Source organism: Acanthochromis polyacanthus, chromosome 23 (assembly GCF_021347895.1).
Source record: "Acanthochromis polyacanthus isolate Apoly-LR-REF ecotype Palm Island chromosome 23, KAUST_Apoly_ChrSc, whole genome shotgun sequence".
Lineage (NCBI taxonomy): Eukaryota > Metazoa > Chordata > Actinopteri > Pomacentridae > Acanthochromis > Acanthochromis polyacanthus.
In genome coordinates, this window is record NC_067135.1 from 8,494,822 (window position 1) to 8,517,607 (window position 22,786).

At 40.1% G+C, this 22,786-nt stretch overlaps 2 protein-coding genes, 1 long non-coding RNA gene and 1 other non-coding gene across 4 annotated transcripts; 3 read left to right on the top strand and 1 right to left on the bottom strand.

Annotated features, from left to right (window-relative positions):
• Positions 1-5,733: 5,733 nt before the first annotated feature.
• Positions 5,734-8,193, top strand: LOC127530199 (DNA damage-inducible transcript 4-like protein). The gene is made up of 3 exons (XM_022210511.2): positions 5,734-5,971; positions 6,179-6,332; positions 6,755-8,193. The coding sequence occupies exons 2-3, from the start codon at positions 6,242-6,244 to the stop codon at positions 7,243-7,245; spliced, it is 582 nt and encodes a 193-aa protein (XP_022066203.1). The 5' UTR covers positions 5,734-5,971; positions 6,179-6,241; the 3' UTR covers positions 7,246-8,193.
• Positions 8,194-16,151: 7,958 nt separating this feature from the next.
• trnar-ccu (transfer RNA arginine (anticodon CCU)) lies at positions 16,152-16,224 on the bottom strand. Its single transcript has one exon. It is a non-coding gene; the product is annotated as a tRNA-Arg (tRNA).
• Positions 16,225-17,212: 988 nt separating this feature from the next.
• On the top strand, positions 17,213-18,968 carry LOC110962514 (sperm-associated antigen 17). Its single transcript, XM_051943665.1, has 4 exons — positions 17,213-17,336; positions 17,522-17,923; positions 18,193-18,378; positions 18,843-18,968. The coding sequence occupies exons 2-4, from the start codon at positions 17,525-17,527 to the stop codon at positions 18,858-18,860; spliced, it is 603 nt and encodes a 200-aa protein (XP_051799625.1). The 5' UTR covers positions 17,213-17,336; positions 17,522-17,524; the 3' UTR covers positions 18,861-18,968.
• A 217-nt stretch (positions 18,969-19,185) lies between these two features.
• On the top strand, positions 19,186-20,597 carry LOC127532293 (uncharacterized). The gene is made up of 3 exons (XR_007939663.1): positions 19,186-19,517; positions 19,755-19,815; positions 20,068-20,597. It is a non-coding gene; the product is annotated as an uncharacterized LOC127532293 (long non-coding RNA).
• Positions 20,598-22,786: the final 2,189 nt, after the last annotated feature.

The window sequence follows — 22,786 nt, forward strand, 5'->3', positions numbered from 1 at the left end:
GTGGTTAAATGTACACTTTTTACCTGCCCTTTGGAACAATGCATGGGGCATTTATTGGGTACCAGTAAACGCTACAAGTGACTAAGCTATTTCAGCAACCAAAATGAGCACATTTTATCCAGCAATAGTTTTTTAAATAATTCTGGTTGTGTTGATCATACCTATATGGCTTTTATACACAACAGATATTTTAAAAAATAAGTTAAAAAACACACATTATGCACACATTTTAACACCAAAGCAGAGATGAACTGGTGACTTTGTAATACTTTGATCAACAACAAATTATAATGAAATCATCATAGTTGGGGTGTTTCATGTATTATTTATTATCTTTTTTACTTCCATGCTTCTGTTTATAACTATATCGAAGCAAACGGCTTCTTGGTAGATCTACAGAAACTTAAAATATTAAGATTTCTGAAATGTGTCAAAATGAGATGATGGAAATCTTAAAGCTACAATAGTGATTTTCATGCTTGATTTCAGCGTTGCTTCTGTTTCAAACTCAGCTTTTATGGACAGATCCAGAACACTCTGACATCTCGGACATACAGTCTTCATTGTTCGATGCCAGTCCTGTGAAAAACTGTGAAAAAGAGGTCGAAAAATGAATGGTAGGAAATATTTTTCCAATTTAAAATGTCACAGTGACGCACATAAACATACAGCAGCTGGTTACTTGAAGGTTTAAGCACATGTGACCCACAATTTGTTCAGAAATCGCAAGCTTTTTGTTGTGTTGATTGAATTTTAAAGCCCAACACTACATGCACTTTTGATTAAATCTGTCACTGGAGCTCTAATGTTGAGAAACATTAGAAGTATTCCCAGACAAAATCATTTTGTCTGGGAATGCATTTTATTTATCATCTGAGATTTGTAAGTCTAAATCTGAATATTATCTGAATATTCTCAATATAGGATTCTTCCTATAAAGACAGAAACAACCAAAGAGTAATTATGCACGACTAAAGAGTCTCCAGATCAAAAGGAGCAGAATTCATCCAGATAAATTAACATCGCTGGGAAGATGTTTGGTTTGCTGTCACATTTTCCAACGTGAGGGATCTTATTGCACATGTCAGCTGTTTGCAACACTCAGATATCTCTCAGTTTGACTCCAGCACATGCAACCGGCTCCCTACAGTCAAATGCAACTCAGCAAAAAGACTCTTGTTATTCAGTTTCATGGAGGGTGCAAAAAGGCAGCACGTTTTAGTGAACGGAGATCGCCGCCAGCCGGGTGGAACAGGTGTCTCTGCAGGGCATAACAGGAGGTCTTTCTGAACCGCCACGGATTTGTAACCCGAAACACAACGCGTTTTATCTTTTGCCTCTTTCGGGGAACCAGGAGGTGGAGAGAATTATCAGGCGAGTTTTGGTCCACTGACAGGGGGTGAAGGTCAGAAGTGGAGGAGATACTGGAATAGTCTCACTGCACAGATGTCTGAACACACAACAGAATGATCCAACAAGTCTTTATCAAACACTCAAAAAGCCGAGCTTAATGCAGAGGCAGAATGTCAGCGAGACGCATCCTCCATGCTGACAACAAGAAATGGACTGATCTTGTAGTGATACAGTACGTGACAACAAATGAGGTCTGTTGGGCTTTAAAGCTGCAGATTATTACTTCATTCATGAGGTCAAAGCTGATAGGATCCCCTTTTCCAGTTCTGACTTACTTTCTGCACATCTAACACTAGAAACATTTATTTTTAATGGTTTGGTTGCATGCAGGTTATCTCATTCAAAGTCTAAGTGCCTCATTCTTAACCCTCGTGTCGTCCTGCGGGTCAAAATTGACCCGGTTTAAAGTTTGAAAATGTGTGTGTGTGTGTGTGTGTGGAGGGGGGGGAGAGAGAGAGAGAGAGGGAGAGAGAAATGTTAATGTTTCTTAAGAACTTTCACAAAAAATCAACCAAAATCCAGCGAAATTCGCTGGATTTTGGTTGATTTTTTGTGAAAGTTCTTAAAGAAAATATTAGAAGTTTTACTAATATATATGTAATCACTTTAGAGATTTTTAGGATTTTTTTTGAAGATTTTTAGGATTTTTTTGAAAATATTTGCAAGAATTTTCTTGCCATATTTGGGGGATTTTTTTAAATTAAACTTTCAAGGGAAACTTTCAAGGAATTATTGGAATTTTCTTCCCGAAGGTTTAGCAGATTTTTTAGAAAGTTGGTGAATTTTTTTGCTGACAGGGAAAGACAAGGAAACAATATTTTTTTGGTGCCTGTAAAGGAGGACAACAGGAGGGTTAACACAGCATGTTGACGATGTAATGAATCTTCCCCACCGTTGCTCTCTTTAACTAGCTTCATTGCCTTGAATGTCCTGTTCTACACACGGTTTAAAGCTTTTTTTCTGTTGACATTGCAGCCGTAAGTGTACTATACAACCAGGCTGCACAGTTAACCCACATTGTTGCAAAGTATGACAGCATCTGGAGATAAGAGCTGAACGCTACTTGGACAGCTTTCAGACACTGTGCAGACAATAAAAGCTAGTAAAAAAAATCCTCTCCACAGCAGATGCTGAATATTTCAGTCCAACACACTCTCAGGATTCTAAGTTTCAAAGGAGATAAAGTTTTTAATAGTGTTTTACTTTATGGAGGACATTTTGAACATCTATTCCTTCTCATGAGGTTTTTATTAGACAGTAAAATGTCGATGTCTGGGTCTTTCAACAACGAGTGACCTTCTCAGCATTGAGCATTTAGGTCAGAACTTCATTCAGACCACAATGTCAGCTGATGCTATGATTTTTTTGACCTTTTCTTTCTTTGTTATGCATGTGTACATCTCAGCTGATAACTAGTTTTGCTTTTAGTAGAAGCAAAAGTCAACTTTGGAGGACACTTTGCAAGGTAAAAAAATGGTGCCAGTACCAATAATAAAAGTGCAAGTCTCCTGAAAAGAGAATCCAAAGCACAGTGTAGGTCTTGTACAAAAGTGAAATGCCCTTATTTCACATGCAAATATGTTAGAAATGTAACTGACGATTTGCAACCAGCTGCCCTACTAACATAAAAGCCTTTTGCACCAAATTGCTTTTTGACATTTTCAAATTTCTGTTTGCATTCTTACTTGAATTAAAGACAACAGATCACACAGGATATTTCTGCATCCACAAAGGCAGCAACAGTAGCTAAATAATGTGACTGAGGCATATCTAGTTCTCCCCATGTGACTCCGTCTCTCGCGCCCACTGGATTCCATTACCCTTTAGCCAGCAGAGCTGCTGGGGGGGGCGAAGGCCGGATTTAATTACTGGAAGAAAACTTCTAAGGCAATGTGTGATGAGAGATAAACTGCTGATGAGCTGAACAACTGTGCTCGGTGCTTTACCTGCCAAATGTACACACACATGCACATAGAAACGCAGTAACATGAGACATTCAGGTTGTGTAAAACCCACAGCAGGGGGGGCTTCCTCCTTCCTCACATGCCGCACATGCATGTTTTGGTTTGGTTTAGACTTACAAATGGAAAAATACTATGGTTATTTACCCCATGGAAAGGCCTGCGGGAAGTGGAAGTCACTCATAATATGCAGAATTCACTCATATGGCTGCCGCTAGTAACACAGGTTCTGCACTGAAAAGATGCATCTGGGGGAGGGGAATGAAAATAAGAAAGTACTTAACCCTTGAGTTGTCCTGTGGGTCAAAATTGACCCTTTTTAAAGTTTGAAAATGTAGAAAAATGTATACATTTTCACAGTGAAACTTCTGATGTCCACATTTTCAACATTTTTGGGAAATCTTTGAACATTTTTTGGTGGAAAAAAGAAATGTTGAAAGTGCCCATAAATAAAGCGAACTTCGCTGGATTTTGGTTGATTTTTGTGAATGTTCTTAACGAAAATACTGATATATATGTAATCACTTTAGATATTTTTAAGATTTTTTGGGAGATTTTTACTCATTTTTTGAAAATATTTACATGAATTCTCTTGCCTAATTTGGGGGATTTTTAAAAATAAGACTTTTAAGGGAAACTTTCAAGGAAATATTGGAATTTTCCTCCTGAAGGTTTTGCAAATTTTCAGAAATTTGTTGAATTTTTTTGCTGAATTTTTGGATTGTTTTTCAGACAATGAAACAGTATTTTTTTGGTGGCCGTAAATGAAGACAACAGGAGGATTAAACTAAACTTAAAATGTACATTTCTATGAAGCTATTTAAAGCTATTTAAAGCATCAGCATTCCCCCCCAGCATTCCCCCCACAGTGAGAACCCCACACCACGACAGCAGCATCTTCACCAGATATTCTTGTTCTTGCACTTTCGTGACTTTTGCACTCCTCTGTTTTTTGTTTCTAAGAGCCCTGTAATGTTAAATTTCTCCTTTGTGAGATTAATAAAGTCTATCTTAGATATGCATTCACATCCATTACTGTGTAACTTTGGCTGCATACTTCAGGCTATTGTGTTGCTGGGAAACAAATCTTCTCCTAAGTTACAGTTCTCTTGCAGACTGCATCAGTTGTCCTCCAGGATTTTTCTGTAGTTTGCTGCATTCATTCTGAAGCCTTCCTGCTGAGAAGCATCCTCACATCATGATGCCGCCACCTCCATGCTTCACGAAGGGGATGGTGTGTTTGCGATCACTGTTCACCAAACTTAGTGTCATTATTTGATGGATGAGGATTCCAAAGTAGTGCTTTTATTTCATGCTTCATTCTCTGTTGCTATTACCGAGCTGAAAATTCTGCCTGCACCGTTCAAAAGGCAGATTCTTCATCAAAACAGTCCTTTTTTGGCATATATTTCAGGGAGAACGCAGAGGTTATATCCCTGAATTATTTCTTTTCCCTGTCCTTGTACATTTGTGCTCCCAATAAAAAAAGAAAAGATAAGGCAGGACAAGACTTTATTGATGCCAAAGGAAAGTGTAGTGCCAGATGTTGCTCAGCGATAACAAAATGCCATAACATGAGAGCAAATGCAGGGCCTAGTGGAAAAAAATAGATGTGAGTATGAGACATGACTGAAAAAAAAGCTAAAATAAGACTTAAATATTAAAGTAAAAATTAATGCTGGCAATGATAATGAGGTAATACGTAATATCACACATTGTAATTAATATTGGACATTAAATTGACAATGTTGTACATGGAAGTGAAATATTTTACATGCAATCAAAATATTATATATGCAAATGAAAACGGATACATGATACAACATGATACTAAAACGGATATTGCAGAAACTATTCAGAAAAAGCAGCAAATTCACTGGCTGTCAATGAACTAATATAATATTAATGCATTGTGCCTGAATTTTGTGTTTTATTTTACATAAATTAAAACATTTTCCCATAAACTAGTACGCAAAAGGCACAAATGGCCTCATATTTAAAGTAATGTGAAAATAAATAAAACATTTTTTGCTATATAATTAAAAGTCTGTAGCTTGCTATGGATGGTTTCTTTGAGCAGTAAAGCTTAAACATGTCTTAAGGTCTATCTGTAATAAAATCTAATAGGCAACTAATAAAAGATTTGGTCATAAAAAAATGAAAATGAATCTTCACTGACCTATATTGTACCAAACGGGTCGATAAACCTCTGTGTGCAAATTTCAACAGAGTTCAGGCAGATTCATATCAATATATTCTACTTTCAGAGTAAATACAAATCTTGACTCCTCCAGGCTGCAGCCTAAACGTTATACCTCTTCTACGTAGCAACACAGATATTCCCCCTCAAGCATTGGTCGATTATTTCACTTAAATGCCGTTCTGCAGCCAATCAGAGAGGGGATACGTCTCTTCGTCCAACGGCGTGCTGTGATTGGTCAAACCCTCTGGCCAGCTGACGGAGAAGAAGGTATAAAAGCTGCTCAGAAGTTTTCTCCTGCTGCAGTATGTTTGTGTGTTTAATGTATGTGTAAGTGTGGATTTATTTATACGAAACCGTCTAAACTAAACTATTTTTGCACTAAATAATATTTAAGGTGAGTATTCTTGGTATTTCGCGCTAATGTTTGCGAGCTAGAAATTAGCAGGTGAGACGACATAAAGTAACGGTTTTTTTTAACGTTAAAGGCTGCATTTTGATAGTTTGACGCGTTAGCATCTTAAGCTAGCTTCCTTAAAGAGTCACTTGTATGTTATGGCGCTGAAACAGACCGCGTTATTGACGCCACTGCCTGAATTTGCAGGCAGCTTTTTTTTCTAAAAGCCCAGGAAAACGGCCCAGTCCTGAAGAAATCAACACTGTCACCATGGTTGCCACAAGCACATTGAAGACCAAAAGCAACGAGTGTATTTCCGAGCTGGTTGAAAGAAGATATGACCAGGTCTGCATTGAGAAAGGTGAGCCCACTGGCGTTTTCTGCATGTTTTTGTGTGTGTTTGTGGCTAACCTGCTAGTTGCTGGATGCTTCCAGTTGTGAGCTTGTTTATCCCTGTGTGCTGCATGGCTGCAGCAGTGGAGGGGAGAGGGAGGTCTGTGGAGGATGAAGTCATCCTCAGTCATCAGCCTGTCTGCACAACAACAGCCTACGATCAATGGCACATCTCACAGCATCTTTGTCTGCCTACAGCTAATGTACACCTGCTTTGAGGTTGATTTCATTCTTTGCAAGGGCTCGTACAGCTCAGTAGTCTGTCAGATTCTTTTCTGTCATGCAAAATCAGAAACATTCCCTCGTGCATGCTTGGATCATGAAGTGGCCCTTCAATGTCCTGCAGAAGAAAGCTGGTTCTTGTCCCTAAAATGTTCATTGTGTTCCCAGAGTTGGATTTCTGGGATCACTGCTTGACTGAGCCCCAGATGAATGCAGATGTCACAGAGGACAGATCCTGTCAGCAGCTGGCCAAGATGTTTGAAAACTGCCTGTCACGGTCCAAGAAGACCACGCTGCACTGCTCCTCTGTGCTGGTACCAGAGAAGCTAACGAGGAGAATAGCTCGGGAAGTCCTGCGGCTGGCGTCCTGCGAGCCCTGTGGCCTGCGTGGCTGCGTCCTCTTCATCCACCTGGAGCTCAACAAGGGCTGCAAGCAGCTCGAGCGCATCGTGTACGACGCCACCGTGGTGCCCACATTTGAGTTGACTCTAGTGTTTAAGCAGGATGGCACCGCCTGGCCCAGCCTGCGGGACTTCTTCTTTATGGGAACCTGCTTCGCCCCAACTTTCAAGCCTGTGCTTAAACTGAGTCCAGGTTTCCGGCTGGTAAAGAAAAAACTGTACTCCTCCTCGGCTGGTACCGTAGTGGAGGAGTGCTGAACTGGGGAAGGGATTAGAGTGGGATATCGAGTTCCCTGTGGGTAAACGCACTTCTGCCCAAATGTAAATGACACTCCAGTGGTGTCATGTTTTCTACAGTGTTTTTGTAAAATACAATTTGTCACTTCAACTAATAGCCAGTCAGCTTGGGATGTAGTTAAAAGCTTATGCATACATGAGCCTCGTGGTTCTGGGTTTGGCTTCTATGTTTCTAAAAGTCTTTTTTTTTTTTTTTTTTTAAATGAGCAAAGCTGTAATATTCCAGATGTTTGGGTTTCTTTTCTAAAAAGACCATTTGTTGCTCAAACACCATTTTAAATTTGCAAATGAATGTAAAACTGTGTTCACATCAACGAGTTTGAGAGGGACATACTGTGGGTACACTTTTGTTAAAGACACTAGCCACTTTGTTGATGCGTCTGTGTGTTTCCAGATTCATTGAATGTTCTGCAGCAGTAAACACACCCAGGCTTCAATAGGGGACTAAAGTTTAGTCTTCGGGGGCCACATGTAGCACGCTGTGTGATGCTGTATTTAGGGCTGTGTATGTTTTTTGTGAAGATGCTGCTGTCATGGTGTGAGTCTCTCGCGCTGTGGGGGAATGTTGATGCCTTAAAATGTCATTGAAGTGTACATTTTTCACTCTGATCACAGCTTTTTGTCTGTTTCGTGTAAATGTTTTATTGTATTTTTACTTTTATACCCCTCCCCTAGATGCACCTTTTCAATGCAGAGTCTTTATATATTATTAAAAGGATGGTTCAGGCAAAGGTAGACATCTTGTTTTTATAATGTCGAAACTTCAACTTGCACAGAAATAATTTAAGGCCCAGCTAGAGTTTAGATTTGTTTTGCTTTTGGTGAATTTACGACTTGTTTCTCGACCCTATAAACATTGAAGGCAACCAGAACTTGTTGTCAGTTAGACAATAAAAGACTTAAACATTACTTTACACCCTCCATGTATCCTCCTTTGTTGACTGTGAATATTTTAGTTCATTCTCACAGCGTTATTTTGCAAATTCTGCAGCTATGGCAAAGCCTCCTAAAGTGTGACAATGCAGGCTTTTTTAGACCGAACAACAGGCACAACAAGACCTTGACAGGAATGCGATGTGCTTATATGCGCTTGGTTCTGATTAGAACGACAAGAGTTTTCATGACATCGTGAAAGCTGCTTGTGTTCACTCCAGGGGAACTGTCATGTCACAGAAAACTACCAAACCTTTTGTATTTCCCTTTGTAAATTCCAAATGTGGAGGAAAAAAGCAACAACCCCATCAGGAGTGTCTCTTTAACTGGCCTGTTGTAATATGTTACCGATACTTTCACCTCCTGCTAGAATTTAATTTGCTTCCAGGTAAAAGTTGCGTATACATAGCAGCTTCTTCACATGCAGTTTTGTAGCTGCTCATATAAACTCTTCAGCTGCTTGTTGTGTGAACCTGCAGAGTTTGTGTGACATTTCTCTCCCTGTATTTAATGGAGGTGCCTCCTGAGTGATTTTGAAGGACTCTTAATGAACCGTACACGTGAGACATTTGTGTTAATAACATGTCATCGAGGCCGAGTTGGTGAACTATTGATTTAATGGTTTACTATTTGAAGCTGCTGGTGTAAAGGTTTCACCAAATACTTTCACGTCATTCATGCAGAGGGAGTTGAACGGGCCGACGTGGTTACAGCAGGTTAATGACAGCCACATGATGTGAAAGATGCGTTGCTGTCATTGTGCAGCACAAAGCAGCACTGATTGTCCAGTCTGTGCCGCACATAGCAACCTCTGATCCCTTCGCCCTGCTGCACTAATGTGGGTCAGCAACACAAATCTGCATTGTTGGACCCATAAACCTGTATGACGCTGTGCAGACTCACAAGACGAGGTTGTATAGAAGACGGTCAACAATTATTATCCAGTTTAATGTTGCTATATATAGTTCATTGTGGAAAAATGTTAGTCAACCCAAGTTACAAAGAGCTTAATTTTTATCCCACAGTGTACTGGTTTAAGTCAGGATTCACTGTCTAACGTGTTGTAATTTTTCATGCATAGTTTCTGCTTTTGTGGAAATAGATGAGACGAGGTTTGACGAGTTAATTCATGAGCTTTAACTTTATGTGAAAACTAACTATAGATATAAACTCAAGTACTTGATTACAGCTTTATTTTATGCTGCTATATCTTTCAACTCCATGTTTCAGAGGTAGATAGTGCACTTCTACAAGTATTCGACAGCTTTAGTGACTTTTAATATGAAGACTTCACCAAAAGATGATATATCAAGTCTTAAAATACAACACCCTGTTAAAGATTAAACCACTGGTTTCCATGTGGTGAAAAGTCCAAAATCAGATTTGTATGTCAGAACTTTACAATTCATCAAATTAGGATCCTCTTAGATTTATTTCGAGTCTCTGTGTATAAAACTGGACGTAAAATAGTGACAGCAGCTCCATCAGTGACATGCTGCTGACCCACTGATGCCCCAGTACTAATAATCTAATATTGTTATGTGTAATAATATATCAGTCAGAAGGACCAAACTAGTGCTTTTTCTTTCATCTCTTACCTATGTTTTACTGCTCATACTTATGTACTTTTACTTCAGTAGGATTTTCCTGCACAACTTTCACTTTAAATCGAGTATTTCTACACTGCTGTATTGTTACTTTAACTTCAGTAAAGAGTCTGCATATTTTTCCCTCCACTTTGTGCTAGCAGGCAAATTTATTCACCTTTGGAGAAAGCCATGATCACTGTTTTTCTTTATTTTTTTTAATCTGTATCCTCTGCTGAGCTGACCTTCGTATTTACCACAGATATGAGCATATAATTAATTTTCATTTCCTTGAACTTTGGTGGAATATTTTCCAATATTTTAAACAGTTTCTGTCCAAACCTTCACTCTGTTTTTCAGCTTGGTTGGTTCTAATGTATAAACATGAGCAGATACTTGTGTAGATTCATGAAGGGGAGACACTACAGGCGACATGGAAATTTTCGAGTTGATTACTTCTCTGAAAAGTTAAGTTCGAATGAGCAAATGGGACATTATCTAAAACTGTTTTCATTTGTGTTCATTTCTAGAAGAGAAATTCAAACGTGATAAAGCCACATTGTAAAAAGTGTATTTAATCTACACTGAGGTAAGTACTGTTTCTGGATTCTATCAGCTTGAAATGACACTTTCTCACCTCAAACTGGTGTACCTAATATCTTCAAAGGTGCAAAAAATGAGGTTTTCTGCTCCTTCAGCATTGTGTGCAATGACTCCCACGTTTCTTCAAGCTTTAAGGAATGAACTGCAAGGCTAACGACAAAATCATGATTCGCACTTAATGTTTGGGTAAGCAGATATTTACATTCTAAAAATCCAAAACCGCAAGTTGACTTTCCTTAGAATTAAGCAGCAACAATGACCAGTTAAGAGAAATCTAATTATTTCAGTGCCATTACAAAATTGTTGTTTGTTTTATTATATTAGAGGTTTTCAATGAGCACATGTTTTTATCATTCCTCAAAACACTATCAACAGACATAAAGAAAATCTATTTTTTCCGCATTTTTAGGAATAAAATGTTCTATAATTCAAAGTATGAATAATATATGACCAAATCCCTCAGTAAATATCCTTCAGGATATAGGTTGGAATAAAAATAGAAATGTGGGGTATGTACTGCAGTGGAGATTTCTGACTTCTGTGAGAAAAATCTGATTTTGAGATATTCATTTTAATTGAAATCTACAGATGCACATAGACAAAGTTTAGTAAAATAAGGACCAAAATGTGCATTTTGAAAGTTTTCTTTCCACGAGTCTGAAAGAAGACTTGTTATGGAAGCAAAATATCCCAAAAATGCATGAAAACTAGTGTTGATTTTATCCTTCTACTTACTGCCAATAACTAGACTCCATCCCAGCTCTACACCTGACAAACATCTTTATCAATTAGGGTCTTTAAAATGCAAAATTTACTGTATTTTACACTCTTTTTCAAAAGGCAAACAGAGGCTACAAATGCTCCCACTGAGGGATACTCCATTAACTCCTGATGGAAAAGTACTGAAGGCCGCGTCACGCTGCTGAGGAATCTGAGCTGCACTGTACGGACTTGGCAGCTCATACTCTGAAGCTCGTGAATCCATCGGCAGTACTTGAGATGTGTCAACATGATTCATCTCAGCCTGCAGTGTGGCTTACAGTGACAGTAGCGTGGTGAAAGGGGTCCTTCGCGGCCACAGCTGCATGGATCAATCACATCGATCAGACTGATCAACATACGGCTGCGGCCTGCACAGACCTGCAGATGTTTACCAGCTTCTCCATCCACACTGAGTCACTAGATAGGCCTGTTTTGGTCCCGACTCCTGGGAGATGAGTGGGCTCCATTCCCATGTTTCCTCCTAACTCTCACAACAAGCTCTTTCTGGGAAGATGGAAATCAGATGAACTTGGCTGAAGGCTGCATGCATGTCACACTGGGACTTGAGGTTATTTGATGATCCAGATATGTTTATCTCACTCCTAAGTGTTTGTGTATAAACTATGTAAACAACACTTCTTCTTCTCCTTTGCATTAGCATCTTTTTTGTATGTTTGTTTACAAGATACTCTCAGTCACTTTGGTCACGCCTGGTAGTTTCTGTGTAGCTTTAAAGTATCCTTATTTATAGCAATTATTACATAATTTGGTGTTATGTAATGCTCATTTTGCACTAGGAAACCAAAGTTCACAAATGTCAGATTTTTAAAAGCTACATTAGAGTTGATTTATAATGTCACAGAGTTAGCTCAGTTTGTGTCATTTTCTGTCAGGTGCGATTACTTCACAGTGACAAAGCAGAAAAACCAAAGAATGAAACCTCCAGCCAGAGAAAGTTGTTAATGGATGTCTTGGTAAACATGAGCATCATGTTTGCTCCTTAGTGATATTATATCACATGATTTCCAAGGACTGAAATTCTAATCTTAAAACCTTTCACCTCTTCCTGCAATTACAGGTATGCTCAGCAGCAATTATAAATTCACAGGGTTCATGTTTATTGCAGCAATAACTCACTGGGTTACATGAAAATGCATTTGGCTCCAGTTTTCTTTTGGTTATGTCATGTTTTTCCCTTCACAACCTCAGTGACGCTTTATGAGCTGCTGATGAACCTAATATGAAACACCACCTGTCATCTAAATACAGTGTGAAGCGGTTTATGAGCACATGATTTAATACTGATTGCTGTGTGTGCCGATAGGTCCGAGATAGCTGGAGGTACGATGTGTAACAGCATGTGAAGAACAAGCAGTGCCCTTCCAAATGAGCAGCATGTCTTATTTTCTTTCCAATTTTAGTGTTTAATCTTAAGCACCTCTTGGCCTGATCAGATTATATTAACTCGAGTAAGAAATTCTTAAATAAGCCATTACGACTGCTGTTAAATGAAATAAAATAGTCCCTAACAAGCACATGACACTCAGATTTAACAGCAGTGCATCCTTTAAAAAAAGTGGATATTTTGAGATGTTGCTATGCTGTTTGCTACAGTGTGCACGGGGTTGTTATTTAAGCATCACTACAGTGTTGATCTGACTGCTGTGTGTGTGACCTTTGACTATATGCTGCCTCTGGAAGGTTTGGAGCTGACAACTCCTCCATAACTAATGAACCGCTGGCTTCAAACATGGATTTCTCTGGCATCTGACAGGTGGGCGTTGTCTCACTTTTGACCTTTAATGGGGAGCTGCTGTAAGTAGGCCAGTGCTCGGGTGAAATCATGACATTGTATTAATAATAAAACTGCTCCAGAAGGGAGAATCGATTGGAAACTTGTGCCAAACCACGACCTTGAGAGAGTGAGAGAAGTGCTCATTTACAGAGCGAGAAGGGTATGAAATCACTGCTACTGAGTCACCATTAACAGAAGCCCATTGTATGAAAGTTATTCATTTTTAAGTGGACCATCTTTTCTGGTTTGAGTGAGCCTCTTTCAAACTGCACAGCTCTGCACAGTCCAAATAAGCTTCTAACTTGCAAAGAAGCGAAAACAGCCTAAACAAATACCTTAAGAAAACATTAAGTAAACAGTTAATTTGAATCTCTAAGGTGAATTTTTCATTTTAAACTTGCAGTTGGCTTCAAGAATAACTCTAAAAGTAAAACTTGGAAGGGCTTTAAGATCACCGATTATGTTTATCTTGTTTGTTCCTATTCAGTAAAATATGAAAATGTATATACAAAACACTCATCTTCTCCTTAAAACCAGCATAATTACCCTATTTTTTTCACAAATCGAAAATACACTGGGAGTTGTTTAACTGAACACAAATATTACACAAGCTGATACGTCATATTCTGTTTTATTGAACCATTTTGTTTTGAAACGGCCACAAAGATTCTTCGTTTCCATTTTAAAGCACTGAATACTAATTGCAGACCCACTAAAAGAACAAAAATTATCATTATTAAGAACTGCTGTCGCTCTTGTGATTGTTATTTGAGAATGTGTTAGGGCAGTGAAGTGGCCACAACCCCTTTCACACTCCATTATTATTCATTTAATGCAGTATCACTGTTAGTTAGGCTGGAGTATTCACTTAATTAGCATTCAAAATCTCTATTTCTTTGAATATGACCTGATGAAGGATGCATCATTTTGATTACAAATAGATTTGCAGTTTACTCTAGATTTATAGATACCTTATAGCTATATCTTTACCTGAAGTAGAATGAGAGATTCTTGATATTAGAGTTGCCATAAATAATCTCTATCTTGTCATCGTACTAAATTTACATTCTCAGAATACGCTGACTCACTGGTTCTGGCATCAAAATCATATCAGCTGCTCTCTAGGTTCTTCATTCATGACTGGGCCAAACAGAATTACTTTAACTATATGTGTAGCTTTAACCATTAGAATTTTAAGAGGAGTTTATGTATCTGTGTGTGCATATTTATTGATGACCTCCTTGCAGCATGACTGAAATTACAATATTCTGAATGTAAAGATGAAATAGTGACATTGTATAAGCTACTGCTAATTTTTGGGGTTGAATCTGGAGGTATTTTAACTCCCAGCTATTGTGTTCTACTGCCATCTCGTGGAACAGAAAAGACAGCATCATGACAATGGAAAGAAGACCAACTCCGTCTGAATTCACAGATGGGGGTTGCAGCACCATTTTCAATTTTACTGTGGGTGCTGGTGGTGGAAGATCATGATAAAAAAGCTTTGTGTGCAAAATTACAGGCTTATACTCCCAATAATTTTTGAGTTATGGCATTTTCAAATTTTAATAATTTAGGCCAAAATGCCCTCCCCCCAATCCTCGCCTGGATTTTTTAGGTTTAAAAATGCTTAGATCTCTGCTTCTGGGTATCACAGAGACTTGAATTTTTTTTCTCCAAGCTCTCTACATGTTGGTGCTGTCCTAGAAACAACACACACACTCAGGAGAAGTCTCTACAGAGCAGGGGGGCTTGCCGAAAATGTATAAATTATTAGTAAAAACCACTCGCGAGTAGAGTTAAGGGTGTTAAAAAATACTAGAAATCTTACAGATTAATGTCTTAGCACCATTCAGTATTGCTCTAGACCAGACTGGCTGATTATTTATACAGGGGGAGCCCTCATCAATGCTGTGACACAAACAAAGTGTGTGGAATCCTCCTTCATTTACAAAACTGCTGACTAATCTGCCTTTTACACTTAACTTCTTGATCATAGCACTTGAAGGTGCACCGTGTGGACAGCACCGCACTCACATCACATCAAGCACCAGCAGCAAACAAGTATCTAGATGGAATATTCATTAGGGTTCATTTTCATATAATTTTCTGTCAACTTGTGTTAAAGGAAAAGAGAAAAGCAGCTCCCTCACCTCTGGAGCCTTCCAAGGAGATGAAAACCAAGCTCAAACGCAGGGGTGAAGTTGTCTATATCGGTACAAATTGTTTTTAAAACAACTGTGTTTAACGTAAATAAAGCCAAAATTGTGTGGATTAATGCACTGATGACTCTAGGTTGGCTTTACTGTATATGTGTGAAATACCATTTTGAGATTAGTCATGTAGAAGGTTTCATGCATGATGCATTTTTTTTTTAACAAACACACACAATCAATGTTTTGTGAGCAGAAAAGTGGAAATTATATCACAAGTAAACCACCTGTTTGAACACTGTGTGTAGAGACACATACATTTGCTTAAGTGTTTGTGTGTGGGTGCAGATGATGAGCCAGACTGTGGCCCTCAACACTATGTCCTGTTACTGGGATTCTACCAGCCACACCTGATTGGGGTGCTTGATGCCATGGGTGTACATGTTGCTAATGTCATCAAATTGTATTCGGAACAATTCCAAAGTTTTGGTGGACAACAGGAGCAACATAGCTGTGAGAAAAATGAGCAGAGTCTGAGAGCATCCTCAGTTTCGGGTGCAGGTAAGGACTCTGATGAAAAGCACGACTTTGATGCACAACTATGAAGGTATTTCAGGTGCAAAATGTTTGAGCACCTGTAACATTGAATTTGTAGCTGTGCACATTGAATTTGTATGTGTATCAGCAAATCTGATTTCCCACACTCTATGAGTTGTGTACTTGTAAAATAATTTCTTGTATGCGTCGATTTTTTTCTTCCCACAAATACAACACAAAAATACACATAACTGGTACATACGTATCAGTTATTTTAATCAAGAAATGACCTCAGTTACTGTTTTTTGATTAACTTGCTGGTCACTAATGAATTTGGTAACTTGGGTTACTGTATATTTCCCACAGGCTGAAACGATGTCTCCAAATGTACTTTGTTGTCCAAACAGCCGTCTGACAGCTCTAAATGTCTTCAAGAAAACACTAGTATAGCAGAGAGCACTTTCAGCTCATCAATTGCTTGGTTACAGGTCTGCTACACACCCCAGATGGGACTTGAACCCACAATCCCTGGCTTAGGAGGCCAGTGCCTTATCCATTAGGCCACTGGGGCTGTTGTAGCACTTGGTGAGTCACGATGTCTGACCCAGTGTTACTGCCATGATCACCATTCAAACTGAAATATTTTGAAAGATTATGTTCTGCCAAGTGTTCAAAACCCAAAGCTTTTTAATGTACTATAACAGTAGAATATGTAAGCCAAAATATGTTGATGTTTTGGAAGCTCGTAACACTGGCACTGGCACTTTTGGCATTTTTGATTTTTTAAAAAATAGCTTCAATAATTAGTAGTTTCAACGACAGTTTCACAACATTTTAACATAGAAGGCATTTATTTGATTTTTTCACCAACAATGTTGAATTTTTCCCCCAGCATTTCAGTGGGAGAGTGTCCAGTCAGCTGAAATTATCTGACATGCAGAGTTGTAGGCTGAGATCTCTGTTTGATTGGCATTATACTGAGCACCATGATGTCACCTTTTTTCCACAGGCGAGTTCAAATTTATTTGTATTGTTAAATATGTTAATTGTGTTATTTAGTATGCATTAGTGTAATCTAATGATACCAGATTAACTGTATTGCATATTACTTTACAGTAAAGATTAAGCTTTTTTGGTGGGCTTTTATTGTGAAATTTATCAGTGCATGACTTGATTATAGCACCAACCAGGGAACCGTGATCCGTAACATGAGAGATGGGTCTACAGAGGTACATACAGAGGCTGAGCACCTACATCAAAGATTTCTACCTAAAATGTAACAATATAGCCTCATACGCACAAAATTGATTCTCTCCATCTGTGTGTATTGCAGGTGCTGTTTGCAGATGGTTCAGTCAGTTTCAGCCAAGACTCTGGTCCAGTGTGGGTTTCTGACTCTGAGGTTCAGGATGAAAACTCTCATCAAGAAGCTGAGAACAAGGAGAAAGGTTAGATGAAGTGCCACAGAATACAAAACATGGCACACTTGACAGGATGATAATTAAGTATCACTTTCAGTGACACCTTGTCCTCTCTGTATGTTTTGTCTCTACAGGACAGAGAGGATGTTGGTTAACTACAGCTCCATCAGGAGGGCGCATCTGCACTGTTGGGACCACCCACAAACAAATACCCACCACCTCTCTTCTCAGCTATAAGTCTACAGACCCCTTCACCCATCAGGTCAGGATTACCGAATAACATAGCTTACAAAAACTACAGTTATTATAAAATTTAAAGTGTGATACTTAAAAAAAAGATTCCTACAAAAACATATTTGTGTTCTTGGTATATGACAGTCTGTAAAAATTATACACTGCAATAATTTATGCATTTTATTGCTAAGTCGGCATCTCTTTTTGTGTCAGGTGATGCTAACCCGGGAGGATGAAGTGGTGTCTGTCAAGAACCCGGACGGCTCTCTAGTTGTAGAACATGCTGACGGAACCAGGATCACCAGCTTCCACGACACTGTACATACTTGTGTGAAGTTGAGTGAGATTGTACGAATGTGTGACTACAGTGGGTTTACTGGAAGTGGTACGACTAAGAATCGTAAGCAGAGCGTGTTTACTGACAAGACCATGACTGGGAGTAATAAGATGAGTGAATGTGAGACTGAGAAGGAGTGTGTGCCTACCAAAGAGCGGGTGGTGCTGGTGGAGAAGGAGGGCTGTGCCACAGTAGTGATGTACCCAGAGTGTCACACAGCTCACATCTTTCTAGCTGATGGAACTGCCATCTCTGGGACCAACCAAGGAGAGTATCAGGTGTGTGGTTTACAGCATTTATCCCAATCTTAAAATTATTGTTTGACGTTTTTTGCGTGTAATAGCATCTTTCAAGCTACATTTTGTTAGAAGAAAAATGGGACATATCTGCTGGAGGCTCATTCTGCTCATTGTTGGTGTGACCAGCAGATGGCACCATAATCAAACTTAAATCTTACAAATGATGCCTTTCAGATCTGAGTAAGACTTTTTCATTAACTTTTGTCTGTAGATATCCAGTTTTAAATGTGTGTGAATTTGTGACCAAGGTCTTCCCGTCTAGTGTTGGGCTGCTGCAGATCCAACGTGATGGAAAATGCCTGTACTCCTCGGACCCAGTTGTAACCCCCACTCCAAAGGGTTGCACCCCCACCACCCAAGCAGGAACTTACACCATGAGTCACACAGACAAGGTGGCCTGTGACCTCACTGAACCTGATGGGAACCACTTCCAGGTAAGTTTCTGTGATACTGAAGAGAATGGGAGATATCTCTCTCAGTCTTGACACCTGAGGTCACTTTGCAAAAAACAAACACAACAGAACAGATAAAAACTATACAAAGGTACAGTGTTGGAAACGATGACAAACTGTGCTGCAGGTGATGGATGATAGGCACATAGCAGTGGTAATCTTCAGTCCTGCTCCATGCACACTTAAACATGAGGAAGAGGAGCAAGAGGTGGAGGAAGATAGAGAAATGGCCAGGCTTCATGAGAAACGTAGAGAACATTGTCCTAGGTAGGCTTCCATGTATATGTACAATTTCTCCAATTTGAAATTAAACTCTGAACCCTTTTTTATTTTGTCACAATATGGATTGTTGTAGTAGTTTAACAATATTAACGAGAAAGTGACGAATCAGGAGCATTGTACTCCTTTTTTGGAGTGGATGGCTGGCTACATATTATGTCTTCCAGGCTATTTCTGGTGCATGAAGATGGTTCGGGCACTGAACTACTGAGCTCTTGCACTGTAGGAACTACTCTTTCAGGCGCACTCTGACCGTACCATAGCACTGCTGAAGGAACCGCTGCCAGATACATGAGGTGTTCTGTTCAATATCTTACAAATCAAGAAATGGAATATTCACAACATACTATTTAAGAAGGAATAATTTGAGAACAGTTGTTTTAACTTGTTATTTAGCTATGTTTCCCTGATGTGTTAAATTAATTCCCTGTTTAATGCTGACTTGTATCATTCTGTTACCTTTCAAGAGTAATAGGGAACATGGTTCCATACAGCTTAAACAGAAAAGCCTTACTAAAACACTTGAATGTTTTTCCCTTTAGTTTCACTGCTTGTGCATCAGCAGCAGCCAGATCCTTTTTGTCCTTGATATTCTGGCAATGTGTTCTACATGTATTTTATGTACTTCACATATTTCTGTCATGCACACTGGATACTGTACACATTACTGTCTGCATCCTATGTTCCACTTCTTGACTGTAGAAAGAACCAGTGAGGAGGAAATGTCGAACAATTTCTCTTGCTAATCCCAGTACCATAGTGAGGGGCTTCCAGCTTCTCCCAGAGAGTGTCTACTTCGGTACACTGCATGTAAAAAGGATTTATTGCAGTTCTTGGGGCAGGTACAGTTCCAGACAATAGATGGATGTAAAATGCACAATCAACTTTAGGTTTCAAATCCAGGAAATAATGAAAACCGCTTTTAGTTTAGTTTCAGCCTCACAGCTTGTTTGAAGCATCTTTTAGTGTGTCAGAAATGAGGACTGTGCATAGGTGGAGGCACTTTATGGGTCACCTTCAATCCAAAGGAAAGCTCTGACCTGTAACTATTTGTGCTTTATTTCAATCCGTCTCTGCAGGTTCCATGTAAAACAGCCTTCTCCTAGTACTGGCCTCAGGATCATCTACAAGCCGAGGCCTGTAAGTTTCCATCTGGATGTTTAGTGGTGTAAAAAGCGTAATAATTAAAGGGTTCTGTTCATATTTGAATTGGCTTTTCCAGGTTAGATATTCATTTTGCCGTAGTGAAAGACTTCATTTCTCCCCTTAGTTGCTAACACTTTCCATGTTTTGGTCATGATGAAAGCAAGATAATGTCGTCATCAATGGAAAATGCTGAATTTCAGTTTACTCCAGGGCTCCAAATACACATACAATGTACTGTCTGTCTAGGTGGCTGCAGGTTTGCAGGTTGAACTGCAGGTTCAGCTGTTTGCCATGTGTGCAGCCCAAACAGGACAAGTGGAGCCGAAGAAGTTTCTCCCAGGATGTTATCAACACTGAGACAGACATCTTCTATCTGCCTGTCACTGCTAATATCCTTTGACACGTAAAGAGAACAACATAATTGGGTTGTATGTCCCTTGAAGAGACTGTATGCAACTGCTGAAAACCCAATGAAAAGTACATGTAATGAAAAAACGCGTACAATTTTATGGTCGCACACTGTTAGACTGTGGACATTGTTGCAGTTTTTATGTTACTTTTGTTTTTTTTCAGTCAACATGTGTCTAAATGCTTTTTTCTAGGATTTTACAAGATATAATCTGTAATTAAACAATATGGTGAAAATCTGTACAAAAAAAAAGTTATATTATTAAAAAACCCGAAGACCTGTAGAAAATTGAGTAATTTTATGGTCCACACAAAGAATGTTTTCCTGTGATTTATAGGTCTGTGTATATTTTGGTAATTGGATTTTCCGTTCTAAAGCAGGTATTGAAAAACAAAAAACGAGTGGTTATTTGATTTTCGTTTTCCAAAGGCAATAATTAAAATTGAAATAGCAAGGCGTTTTCCTTTTCGCGATCAAAAAGGGATATACGAATTTAAAAAATGTTTTGATTTTCATTTATTATTTACGATAACAAAAATAAAATAAGTAAGAGGACAGAAACGAAAAAAAGGTCCGTTTTTTCGTTTTCTGAGACCGGAAGTGGTCATCAGCAAGGGTGGAGCCAAGCAGAGTACGGTGCATAAACTGTAAATAAATGGTGTTTTTTTTTTTTGTTAGTTTTCATGGTCAAAATGAAAGATCAAGTGGCCGATCTTAAATAAATCAATATCGATTTTTTTATTTATTAAGTTTTGCACGCAAGGGGCGTGGTAACCTGATTGACAGTTTGTCTGGAATGACTGACAGTCTGTAGGATGTAGCCGAGACTCTGCTCTCCTGGATTGGATTAATTCTGATATGGTCACTGGTGGTTTATCGGTGAAGAAGCAGAACCTTTTCCCCAGACGCTTTTCCTGCCTGTTGGCTTGTTTTAACCATTTTGCTCCTTCGGCGGATTCTACCAGCAGACACTGAAAGTTCGGTAAGTAGGCTAAATGTTTATTTTCTTATCAGTACCGCTTTTAATGCACTTCATATGCAACTTTCGTGAGAGACAGCAGGTCCGATTTGTGGCACTGGCAGCGAGCAGTGACACTTTTTGTGGCACCGCGCCGGATGCCACGGTTAATGCCACTGCCGCAGTGACACTTTTTGTGGCACCACTGCGGTGCCACGGTTATGCCACTGTGCAGTGACACTTTTTGTGGCACTGCGCCGGATGCCCACTGTTAATGCCACTGCCGCAGTGACACTTTTTGTGGCACCACTGCGGTGCCACGGTTAATGCCACTGTGCAGTGACACTTTTTGTGGCACCGCGCCGGATGCCACGGTTAATGCCACTGCCGCAGTGACACTTTTTGTGGCACTGCGCCGGATGCCACAGTTAATGCCACTGCCGCAGTGACACTTTTGTGGCACCGCTGCCGTGCCACAGTTAATTGCCACTGCCGCAGTGACACTTTTTGTGGCACCGCGCCGGATGCCACGGTTAATGCCACTGCCGCAGTGACACTTTTTGTGGCCCGCGCCGGATGCCAACGGTTAATGCCACTGGCCGCAGTGACACTTTTTGTGGCACCGCGCCGGATGCCACGGTTAATGCACTGCGGCAGTGACACTTTTGTGGCACCGCTGCTGTGCCACAGTTAATGCCACTGCCGCAGTGACACTTTTTGTGGCACCGCGCCGGATGCCACGGTTAAATGCACTGCGGGCAGTGACACTTTTTGTGGCACCGCTGCCGTGCCACAGTTAATGCCAACTGCCGCAGTGACACTTTTTTGTGGCACCGCGCCGGATGCCACGGTTAATGCCACTGCGGCAGTGACACTTTTTGTGGCACCGCTGCCGTGCCACAGTTAATGCCAATGGCCGCAGTGACACTTTTTGTGGCACCACGCCGGATGCCACGGTTAATGCCACTGCTGGCAGTGACACTTTTTGTGGCACCGCTGCCGGATGCCACGGTTAATGCCACTGCTGCAGTGACACTTTTTGTGCACCGCGCCGGATGCCAACGGTTAATGCCACTGCCGCAGTGACACTTTTTGTGGCACCGCGCCGGATGCCACGGTTAATGCCACTGCTGCAGTGACACTTTTTGTGGCACTGCTGCGGTGCCACGGTTAATGCCACTGCCGCAGTGACACTTTTTGTGGCACTGCTGCAGTGCCACGGTTAATGTTAACGGCCAACCTGCGCACCCCCCGCAGGTTGGCCCGCTGTTCGATTGTTTACAACAAACATTTTGGCCCGAAGCCAACATCTACTTGCCGACCCCTGGTTTAGGGGGTGAGGTACCACAGTTAATGCCACGATCTGGTAGAGATGCCACATTTTAAGCCAGTAGGCTACTTTTACCGCTGTTTGGACGGATGCTACGGTTAATGTCACTCTTTCGGGGAGATGCCACTACTACTACTACTATCAGGATGGGGTTATCCGATTCTGTGGTTTGTCCAGTGACCGTATTAACCTGAATGAACTAGTGGTCGTTGCCCCTAGGGGCGCTAAAGAAAGCCGATAAATGTGGGCGGGACAGAGAGTCCTCGGC

Bases quoted from the DNA above. Each gene is read 5' to 3' on its own strand.
- LOC110962514 (XM_051943665.1), top strand. From the start codon at position 17,525: ATGCTAACCCGGGAGGATGAAGTGGTGTCTGTCAAGAACCCGGACGGC. The intron at 17,924-18,192 runs GTGTGTGGTTTA...TTTGTGACCAAG, and splicing joins CCAACCAAGGAGAGTATCAG to GTCTTCCCGTCTAGTGTTGG.
- LOC127530199 (XM_022210511.2), top strand. From the start codon at position 6,242: ATGGTTGCCACAAGCACATTGAAGACCAAAAGCAACGAGTGTATTTCC. The intron at 6,333-6,754 runs GTGAGCCCACTG...TTGTGTTCCCAG, and splicing joins CCAGGTCTGCATTGAGAAAG to AGTTGGATTTCTGGGATCAC.